Below are 11,578 nucleotides of genomic sequence, written 5' to 3'. Positions count from 1 at the left end.
ACTAGCATCTTTTGCGGCCAAATTCAGCTTACATTTCATCTATAATGATGCTAGTGTGAATATATATATATATATAGTTTTTAGTTAGTTTAAAGTGAATTAAGGTTAAGATTTGTGTTTTACATCAACTTTGTGCATGACCCGATTAGTCGACTAATCGGAAAAAAATAATCGGTTATTAGTCGACTATTAAAATAATCGCTTGTGGCAGCCCTAATAGTATTTAATTTAGTTGTTTAGACTCGTTTTGTTTTTTTTAACAATGTAGTACTTATTAAAAATGTTAGCTTCTTTAATCTACATATTATTTTAGTGTTTCTACTGTTATTTAGCAAACTAGCATTTAATTTATTGATTTAATAATTTAGTATTTTTTATCTCCACTAATTTAATTTAGGCTGGTTTTAGGATAACAAGTTTTTTTCTGTTTTGTGCTCATTTAAAAAAAAAAAACATAAATTCAAAATGTATAAAAAAATATAGTAGTATTTTTTTAATGATACAAGTATTTATACTGAGTAGAATGTTTTTAAGTACAAAATTCATTAGGAAAAAAATGAAAAGAATCTCAAAAGTTATTTTTCAAACGCCAGATTCCAATAAAATTGATTATGTTTTTAATTTGAAATTGGTCAAAAAGTAAAATCAATAAAAATATGTAGATTGCTGGTCGGTTTATAACAACTGGCCCAGTATTACAAAAATAATGTCTTTTGGTTCACTTTTACTCCTTTCAAAATGATACTATGATAATATGAAGAGTCAATTTATTTCAAATACAACTCATGTCCAGCAATGAGATTTTCAACATGAAACGGGATTATTGTGAAATAAATCAATTTGTAAAAATGTATGCACTAAATATTTAGTATATGTTTCATAAATCAGTTTATGGTGTTTATAATTCAAATTTTAAAGATCATAAGTGGTTTAAAAGGTTATTTTTTTGGATGTTAGTTCACAGATTACCACTAGATGGCAGCATTTAGCAGCAGAAACCTCCACAAGCATCACTTTCAATGCTGAACTTTGAAGTTAAAGAAGCCACACTTTATCATATTGTTTGTTAAATAGATAATTAGTCTTTATTGGGGACAGTCAGTAAAATAAAATAAAAGGATGCTTGAAGGGAACTCCTCAGGCAAAAGCCGACAGGGCCCACTGCTTGATGTCGGTGGGGCATTGTGGGTACTTCTGCAGCGCCGCCATGATCTGGCTGTGGTCCACCATCAGCCTCATCAGCTGGTACTCCCTCTGGGTTTTAGGCGAGCCGTCGACGGGCCGGACCAGCTCCAGCTGCTGCAGGTGCTCGAACGCCTGCGGACGGAGCGGAGGTTGACGTGTGGACGGTTCGAGTCCCTGCAGGAGGACGGACGTCTCACCTTCACCACGACGGGCTGGCTGAAGTTGTACATGGAATTCGACTTCCGCTGCAGGAACTTCTTGAACTCTGAAAGCACAAACGCTCAGGTTCTGTCCCGTCGCTTCACACGTTTGTGAAAAAGATTCAAGTCCGTACCGTTGTGGACCATCTGCAGGTTGAAGGGCTCGCCTTCGTAAACGTCGTTGAGGTGTTTCATGGCGATGATCAGGCACAGCTCCACGATGGACAGACCTGCAGAGACGAGCCATGAAACGAGACTCTGGTAGACTCCAACATAAACAACAAACCCATTTTACCGTGTAGCATGTTCGTCTTGGCGTCTGCGAGAAAGAGGCGGCTGACATCCAGCAGGTCAGAGGCTTTGATGGCGGGTTTGGCGAGCGTGACACGACTCAAACAGAGCATCTGCAGTCATATACGGGGAACAGTTGATGAAGACTCGATAATAAATATCACGACGTTCGCACGACTCTTACCAGGAGCATGTGCAACGAGCGGAAGTCTTTGCTGCAGTTAAAGTGTCTCTGCAAAACGTCTTGAACAGACTTGTCTTCGCAAAGAGTCTAAGGAGGAAAGCCAAAGTGTTAGTCGTCCCGAGGTACCAAGTCCATAGCAACCATAGACTTTTTTTCATGTCTCAGGCTGATGAACAAGTGCAGCAATTTTCATGTCTCTATCCATAAATAAGTTATAAACTTTCCTTAGCAACCAATATTTTTGCTTGTCACGCATTCACTGCGAATGAGAAAACACTGAATGCATTTAGCTTAACACAAGCTTTAACACTGGAGCTGTCGCAGAAGTCCTAGCTGGAGTCAAAGTGTCTCTGCAAAACTTCTTAAACAGACTTGTCTTCGCAAAGTCTAGGAGGAAAGCCAAAATGTTAGTCGTCCCAAATCGTGTCCCGAGGTACCAAGTCCATAGCAACCATAGACTGTTTTAAATTTCTTGGGGTGACGAAGAAGTGCAGCAATTTTCATGTCTCTATCCTTAAATAAGTCATAAATTTTCCATGGCAACCAATGTTTTTGCAGTTTTGTGTGGATCAAACAAAGTTGCAATGGCTATAAATATTTGGTACAGCTTAAGTGTCTCTGCAAAACTTCTTGAACAGACTTGACCTCACAAATCTCTAAGGAAGAAAGACAGAATGTTTGTCGTTCCAAATCATCCCATCCAGAGGCTTTCCAGGGGTACCAAGTCCATAGCAACCATAGACTTATTTTCATGTCTCGGCCTGTCAAACAAGTGTAGCAATTTTCATGTCTCTACCCTTAAGTAAGTTCTAAACTTTCCATAGCAACCAATGTTTTTGCAAGTCACACAGGCATTTCGAATCAGAAATCACTGAATTACATGTTACGTTTAGATAAACACAAGCTTTAACCCTTTAACACTGGAGCTATCGCCGGTGATACCAAAATAACAATAAATAAACAATCAACTGTAACAATTAACAGATTTCTGGTTGAAGAGTTACAATAATTCAAAGAACGCCAACACTGGAGCAAAATCCTGGTGTTAAAGGGTTAATTGTCTGCAGTTTTTTGTCGATCAGACAAAGGTGCAATGGCCAGAAGTATTTGAGTGTGTCTGTTAATAGAACAGAATCTAAGCAAGAGAAAGAAAACTGCAAATCAGTGTATTGTCCCGGATCACGCCTTCAGAGGCCCCCGAGAGGTAACAAGGTCATAGCAACCATTGAGTTTTTTTCATGTCTCAAGGTGACCAATAAGTGTAACAAGTTTCGTGTCTCTATCCTAAAATAACTTTCCATAGCAACCACTATTTTTGATTGCCATACGATACTACATGACATTTTGAGATTTAGCGGACATATGCGAGCAAAGCATTTCACACATACGTTCATTCATTTTTAGCCATTTATACCTTCACGCTGGCGTTCCACTCCTGAGCGAACCTGCTGTCGCAGAACTCATCGGGGAGGCTGAGCTGGGCCCGGACCCGGTCCAGGTACTGACCGAACGTCAGACCGCTCAGCAGGTGAATCTGTCGGTGAGAAAACCTGGACTTCACCCGCTTCTCCAGCAGCTCCAGGACATCCTGAGAGGACATAAAAAAAGTCAAAAGTCTCGCTCGTCTACTCTGAAAGACAAAATGGCGTCCGGAGGCGCACCAGCCTGCAGGTGAGGCCCACCACGGCGACGGGCGCCTGGGTGGACTGGGACACGTCGAACAGGTTGTAGAGCAGCGTTTGGTTCTTGTGGTGGGCGAACAGGTCGAACTCGTCCAGGACGAACAGGACGGGGCGGCTGCTGGTGCGGTCGCCTGACGGAACCACAAACAAAGTGCTGGAGGGGACGAGATTTCACCGTCATCCCCCCGATTTAAACACCTCAAACCTTTCTTCAGAGCTTCCAGCAGGAAAGCCAAATTCTCAGCGAAGCTTCCCTGAAACAAAATTTAAAAATTTTAACAAATTGAAGGCAAAAACAAACAAAAAAATATTTTAAAACGTACGAAAACTTTGTCTCCAACCACGTTCTCCAGGTGGAGCTGTCGAGTTATTTCTTTAAGTGCAATTCTGTCGTCGGCCTGTAGGAGGCCTGGAACAAACAAAACAACAAACGAATAAACACCAAGATCAGGAGATCAGATCCGGATTCAGAGAACTGATTACCGTTGAGGTGGACCTGCAGGAGGTTTTCCTGCACCTCCTTCTCCTGCAGCAGCTCCTGCAGGACGCTCCTCAGCAGCTGTGCAAACACAGACGCCGTCAGACGCCGCTCGCACCTTCATCACCCCCCACCACCTCCTCACCGAGCTTTTCCCCGCTCCTCTGGGACCCACGATCAACACCGAGTTGCTCTCCCCGTAGACGGCGCTGCGCCTCAGCAGCTCCTCCAGGTGTCTGAGGAGGCGGAGCTTCAAATTATTTTTTTTTTTCTAGAAACCTCCTGCCAGAGGGAGCTTCGTCAAATGAGGCTGACAGCGCCGACCCAGTTTGGCGCCGTCAGCCCCGCGAGACTGAACTGGGTCACAGAGCTGCGGGTCGTCTCTACTTTAATCAGACGTCTCATTTTTTTATATATTTACCACTAAATCCAAACAATAAACAAACTCACTTGTGTTGAGCCTCCACTCCTTCCAGTCCCTCCGTGAGTTTTTGATGGCAAAACCGTTCCCTTAATATCCGCTGAACCTGTAATTTGTAGAAGAAACCACATAAATTCAAGTCAAATTCATACCGATGCAAACTCAAGGTTTAAGAAAGAAATACAAGCCTGTGAAATGCATTCTCCCAGGGGCTGATGGGAAATGTTCCCTTTCCTCTTGCTCATGATAACCTTATGAGAGAGTAAACAAACATTAGGCTTAAACATTGTATTAAATTATAGGTTATGACTGAATATGTTATTCAATTATCAGTTTAGCAACGCAATTATTTACAATTTTATTAATTTTAGACCCATAAAGCCATTTGAGTTACTGTTGTATGAAATGCGGTTTATAAATAAAGTTTGATTTGAACCCATTGATCATTCACGTCATGTTGTGAGGTAATGTTGTTAGCCGAATTGTCAATAAAGTTTTATTAAAACAAAATACAATGTTTATTTTGTTTTTAGGCGTAAAAAACAGCACAGCGGTGAAAGTTTTTCTTAATTTATCGTGATTTAAACCGGAATGTCGGTAACTAGGACGTTCCTCCTGCTGCGTTGTATGAGAAATGCTTTATAAATAAAGTTTTATTTAAAAATCAACTCTGGAGTGCGTTAAAACCACTAAATTAAACGAAAACCGTTTCAGGTCTTACTGTGAGCCAAATTGTAAATAAAGGTTTATTTGCAAAAAAAGCAAACCGCTTGTTGTGTTTTTAGTCGTACAAAATGCGCCACAGATACAAATGTTTTTGATTTAGCTACATTTAAACAGGAAGTTTGGCGACTCCGGCATCCCTCGAGCCACAAAGAAACATCGCGTAGAAAAATGCTTCCCACGTGACCAAATGTTAAGAAAGTTACATTTTAGTAAACAAAGTTTACTCACGCGGCTCCAGAAAACCAGGCGGAAACCTCAAAGATCTTCGCGCGACTTCTGCTACGCAGGAGATGACGACTTCCGGCATCCGCTAGATCTCTGGTCAGTGATTGGCTGGAAGGACAGCTGTGATTGGCTGAAAGCGGAGCAGAAAATTATCTTTGAAAAATGTTTATAAACACACTTAATTACAGCAGGAACAACGCTTAAAGCTGTAAATAATCGCGTAAATTAAGATTATATGGCAATAACTTTGTTAAAGATCGAATTATGAAACACCAGCGGGGTTTATAAAGGCTACAAATACCCAAAAACGTTTATAATCGTTTGGGTCCTATGTAATATCTACACGTTTGTCTTATTAATGGAATATTAACTTTTTCACATATATTTTTTTCCTAAAATAAGTAATAAATAATTACTACTACATAATAATTTAGTAATTATCTGTGTCTTTTTAATTCCAATATTCATTGCCTGATTATAATAACTTCACAAAATCAAAATATTAAAAACTGTGCGCATGTGGGCGTGGGGGGGGGGGTGCTCGATTATAAAACAATAAAACAATTTAGACCACATGAGGATTTCTGTGGAATGATTTTATGTGGAATTTTGTGGAATTTGTAAAAAAAAAAAGAAATAAATAAATAAAAATAAGATTCTTAGATTTGAAAAAATATATATATTTTTTTCTTTTAATTTTTTTGTAGTACAAAATAATAAGCGTGGATAGAAACATATGCACAAATAAAATAAAATAAAAAACATTACAATGTTTTTGTTACACTTAGATCCAACGATGACTTTTGATGCTTGGTTTTATTTTTGAATGTTTGCGTTTTTTTTAATCATTTTTTTTTATTTAAAAAAAATCGATGTATTAGTTTGTATCAATTTTTTACGAAAATAAAATCAAGAAAATGTTTGGTATTGTTTAGATTATTCACATTTTCTGTAAAGCACAAAAAAATGAAAAAATAAAATAAAATTTATTTTAATGTTATAAAAAACAAAGCTTTAAAGTTTTCAATTCCATAGCAACTTTTAATGGTTGATTTAATATGAAAATTTGTAAAAAAAAAATAATAATAATAATAATAAATACATGTATTAAAAAAGTTTTTTTGTCTTACTTTAATACAAAAGAAAAAAACAAGAAACAAGGTTAAAATTATTATTGTTTAGTCTTAAATAAACTTCCTCAATTGATGATTCTTATGATTTGTCCTTTTTTCTTTCATCAAAATCCTCTTTTTTGTGTCTTTTTTTCCCAATTTTTTTTGTCTGATTTTTTTAAAAAGCGAAATAAATAAATAAATAATCAAATCTCATAGTGTCAACTGATGTAAGATTTTTGTTAAAAAAGAAAAATATAATAAAATGTTTTATTTTTTTAGACAAATAAAGTATTCATGAACAAGTTTGAATTTTTAAATGCTTTTTATTTGTTATGCCAAAAAAACTTAAACAACTTAGACATTTTTTATTTGTAAAAAAATAAAAATAAAATCACGAACGAGTTGATCATTTTGATTCTCTTAAATATATTTTTTATTTGTAATGCAAAAGATGAGACACAAACACATGTACAGACATTTAAAACCTCACAAATGTACATTTTTATTTTTACATTTTCTGTTAATGTTATTAAACTTGCGAAGAAGAAGAGCTGAATTCTGATAAAGTTCTGTGTAATGAAGAATTTTATGCAGAACATTTTATTGTGAGATGACTTTTTCATCCATGATAAGTGAAAAAGTGTGTTTTTAGACCCTCACCTCTGTGGATTCATGCCATAAATCAGCTCAGCTGCAGGTTTTCACTCCTGCAGCTCCTAGACGGATGACAGGAGCGCCACATTTCTGCGCTCACGTTTGTCCCATTACAGTGAAATACGGCGTGGACGGCCGGGTGTGTGTGTGCTGGCGGACAGGCGGGGAGCAGGAGCCGCCCCTCCTCAGCTCTGACCTTCAGAGCGGCGCGGTCCTCACATCACTCACTGATGCTCTGAGCTCTCACACCTTCTTTTTTTCATCACGCTTTTATTTTTTCTTCAACCGCAGTCACTGAAGAGGATGAGGGGAAATCTGGCTCATATTGATTTTCAGGTTTTGCTAAATTTCCCAAAAAAAAAAACACCAAATGTGACCCAAAAGAGGTCACTATCAGACACAACAAAATGGTTTCTTGAAAGTTTACCCCAAACTGAAAAAACGAACAAAAGCAACAGATAAAAGTTCATATAGGCTAACATTTTTGACTAATTTAGTTTACTGAGGGATTTAAGGCTAATTAAGAGTCTAGTTATATTTTAGCAACAGGCTAACATTTTTGGCTAATTTGTTATTTTACTAGTTTTTTTCGGCTAACTTAGAGTTTAGCTTCTATTTTAGCAACAGGCTAACATTTTAGGGTAATTTGTTATTCTACTATTTTTTTTGGCTAACTTAGAGTTTAGCTTCTATTTTAGCAACAGGCTAAATTTTTAGGGTAATTAGTTATCTATTGTTTTTAAGGATAATTTAGAGTTTATCTTCTCGTTTAGCAACAGGCTAACATATTTGACTAATTTAGGTCCCTGAGGAATTTAAGGTTAATTTAGACTTTAGCTTCTATTTTAGCAACAGGCTAACATTTTTGGCTAATTTGTTATTTTACTAGTTTTTTTGGCTAACTTAGAGTTTAGCTTCTATTTTAGCAACAGGCTAACATTTTAGGGTAATTTGTTATTCTACTAGTTTTTTTGGCTAACTTAGAGTTTAGCTTCTATTTTAGCAACAGGCTAAATTTTTAGGGTAATTACTTATCTATTGTTTTTTAGGCTGATTTATAGTTTATCTTCTCGTTTAGCAACAGGCTAACATATTTGACTAATTTAGGTCACTGAGGAATTTAAGGTTAATTTAGACTTTAACTTCTATTTTAGCAACAGGCTAACATTTTTGGCTAATTTGTTATTTTACTAGTTTTTTTGGCTAACTTAGAGTTTAGCTTCGATTTTAGCAACAGGCTAACATTTTAGGGTAATTCGCTGTCTACTGTTTTTTAGGCTAATTTAGAGTTTATCTTCTCGTTTAGCAACAGGATAACATTTTTGGCTAATTTGTTATTTTATTATTTTTTTGGCTAACTTAGAGTTTAGCTTCTATTTTAGCAACATGCTAAAATTTTAGGGTAATTCGCTATCTACTGCTTTTTTAGGCTATTTTAGAGTTTAGCTTTTATTTTAGCAACAGGATAACATTTTGGCTAAGTTATTTTAATGAGGAATTTTAGGCAATTTTGGGGTTTAGCTAGTAATTAAGCTTTTTTGGCTGATTTAGTATCTACTGGGGTTTTTTATGCTAATTTGGAGTTTAGCTTATATTTTAGCAATATGCTAGCGTTTTTGGCTAATTTGTTATCTACTGTGTTTTATTAGGCTAATTAAGAGCTCAGGTTCTATTTTAGCAACAGGCTAATATTTTTATCAAAATTGTTATCTACTGGGTTTTTTAGGGCAGTTTAGAACTTAGCTTCTATTTTAGTAACATGCTAACGTTTTTGTCAAATTTGTTATCTACTGGGGTCTTTTAGGCAGATTTAGAGTTTGGCTTCTATTTTAGCAACAGTCTAATGTTTTTGACTGAATTTTAGGCAATTTTGAAGTTCAGCTAGTTTTTAAGCAACAAGCTAGATTTCTAGTTTAGCTCATATTTAAGCAACATACTAAACATTTTTTGCAATATTGGCATGTATTAGAGATTTTTAAGCTACTACATGATTTTTCAGAAATTAAGTCAACTTCTTTCATTGTCCTTTAACAAAATTTCCAGTCCTGTAGCAAATTGAACATTTTGCAAATACCTTTTCCCTTTTCAGCAAATCCGTTCAGCAATTAAAGTAAATTTCGTCACGAAGCAAAAAGCATTTACACTAGCATTATTGACGGTAATGCAATTGGGTTACATAGAATATTAAATATGCATTTTGATGCTTTGTCCCATTCGAATGTTTCTGGGGAAAAAAATGATTTTTTCTTTTTTTAACACCGTTCAAGCAGTCAAACCACTTTAAAAGTGTGGCTACCTTTAACAATGTTGGAAATAAATTTTGGTTGAGACTCACTCATTGTTTTTTCTCTGTCATGGTTCCACCATCAGCTACTACCTCCGACCACCAGAGGGAGCCCTTCCCAGAGTTCTAACCCCGACGTCTCCTCATACAACTATAACTTCCTCGTTGTCCTGGCTAGCTCCTAGCATTTGACCTTAGCCTGGTTTGACTTCACACCTGCCTTGTTCCTTCCCTGTTTCCCTCGCCATTATAGTCCACGCACATGGATTCAAACGCCTCTTCATCACATTCTTATGCTGAAACAGATTTTGTAGCCTTAAATCAGACGATGTTGACCGTTCCCTTTCAGCACAAACATTCCTCATGTACCTGAAGAAAACCATTTGAATTTGCTTGTGTAAAAGCAGCTTGTTTTTGAGATACAGTTGCAGTCAATCTTCTGATCATTACATAAAATGTATCCATATATACCATGTTATTAAAGTAGAGTGTGTATTTATATTCAGGGGGACTTTTTTTAAGTCATACCCTTTGAAAAACTAGTGAAATACTGTTTCTGGTACTGTCTTTGGATATATTGAGATATGATATCATTGGACTATTTTGGTATTTATTAATTTTTTTAAGGTATTTTGGAGTTTAGCTAAAACTTCAGCTACATGTTAGCTGTTTTGGCTAATTTCGGATTTTTTTCAGTTTCTTAGCCAATTATTGGGTTTAGCAAATATTTCAGTCGCATGCTAGCTACTTTGGCTAGTTTAGGCTTTGTCTGTTTTGTTTTGAAGGCTATTTTGGAGTTTAGCTAATATTTCAGCTGCATGCTAGCTATTTTTTTTTTTTGTTAATTTAGGCTTTTTTGTTTTTTTTGGGCTATTTTAGAGTTTAGCTAATTTTTAATCTACATGCTAGCCATTTTGGCTAATTTAGTCTTTTTTAGTTTTTTATGGTATTTTGGAGCTTAGCTAATATTTCAGCTGAATACTAGCTATTTTGGTTAATTTAGCTTTTTTTGTTTTTCAGGCTATATTGAAGTTTAGGTATTATTTCAGCTACACACTAGCTGTTTTCAGCTATTAGCTTCAGCATTTCCAGTTATCGACTTCAGCGTTTTTAACTATCAATTTCAGTATCTTCCGCTATCAGCATTAGCATCTTCAGCACCCAAATTCAGCTCACAGCATTCACACTAGCATTATCACAGGTAAATCTATATATCTAGTTTTTAGTTAGTTTAAAGCTAATAATGGTTAAGATTTGTGCTTTACTTCCAGTTTGTGCATGACCCAATTAGTTGACTAATCGGAAAAAAATAATTTGTGATTAGTCGACTGTGAAAATAATCGTTTTTGGCAGCACTTCTAAAAGCTATGATGCCGTTTAAGAACGCGTTAAATGTTGGCGCTTGGTTTTGCCCACAGTGTTCACACTGGACAAGCAGGGAGGGGCTTTTGTTCACTAGTCCACCAAAAGCTAAAGCTACAAATGCAACACAATAGAGAAGTATCAGCAGAATCTTCAAGATTTTGTACCACCACACAATTTTTTGGAAAACCGCTGATGTGGTCATGAATGTAGACGGCGGGTGTCAGGTGTTGGGGATGACGCCATTTTGAAATTGGGCGACAGCTGGACGATGGCTGCTGGATCGCCGGCTGACAGCAGCTCTGATTGGCTGATTTGTAAATGTCTCCAGACAGAAGTCGTCAAAATCAAGTGTCACCGGTGGCAGAACATTCCTCACAACTCAGATTTTGAACACACTATACCCTTGTCTATTGTCTGAAATGAGCCCATTATCAGACAACTTTGAAGACCTTCCTATCAGTCATCTTCCAAATGTGCTCAGGTGGCCACTGACTGACGTCAAAAAATCATCCGGTCCCAGTGAAGTTTTTCTTAAAACCTTCATGGTTGTTGGGCTGCCTCCCGATTATAAAGGCCGCCGCCCAACCACCTGCTGGATTAGCTTAGTGTTTCGGTCGCTGACCAGTGGCATTCTGGGATATGTGACCGTAGTCTCAGTGTGAAATCTTGTTCAAAATATTTATTACAATTTTGTCTAATTTTTTTAAAGACTAAAAACAGGGAAAACAAGCACCACAACGTTTATGTTTGACAATTTTTTTTTTTTTT

The 11,578-nt window shown here is 36.7% G+C and overlaps 1 protein-coding gene across 1 annotated transcript; it reads right to left on the bottom strand.

Moving 5' to 3' along the window:
* Window positions 1–1,059: 1,059 nt before the first annotated feature.
* On the bottom strand, window positions 1,060–5,541 carry orc4 (origin recognition complex, subunit 4). Its single transcript, XM_024288858.2, has 14 exons — window positions 5,396–5,541; window positions 4,630–4,692; window positions 4,471–4,547; window positions 4,166–4,256; window positions 4,026–4,101; window positions 3,866–3,951; window positions 3,748–3,796; window positions 3,522–3,673; window positions 3,275–3,448; window positions 1,861–1,947; window positions 1,681–1,789; window positions 1,520–1,615; window positions 1,383–1,450; window positions 1,060–1,317 (listed from the first exon to the last, which is right to left on the bottom strand). The coding sequence occupies exons 2-14, from the start codon at window positions 4,684–4,686 to the stop codon at window positions 1,138–1,140; spliced, it is 1,302 nt and encodes a 433-aa protein (XP_024144626.1). The 5' UTR covers window positions 4,687–4,692; window positions 5,396–5,541; the 3' UTR covers window positions 1,060–1,137.
* Window positions 5,542–11,578: the final 6,037 nt, after the last annotated feature.

This window comes from Oryzias melastigma, linkage group LG2, assembly GCF_002922805.2.
Source record: "Oryzias melastigma strain HK-1 linkage group LG2, ASM292280v2, whole genome shotgun sequence".
NCBI classification, from domain to species: domain Eukaryota; kingdom Metazoa; phylum Chordata; class Actinopteri; order Beloniformes; family Adrianichthyidae; genus Oryzias; species Oryzias melastigma.
The sequence above is the reverse complement of the archived record's forward strand: the minus strand, read 5'-3'. Positions and strand labels throughout refer to the sequence as shown.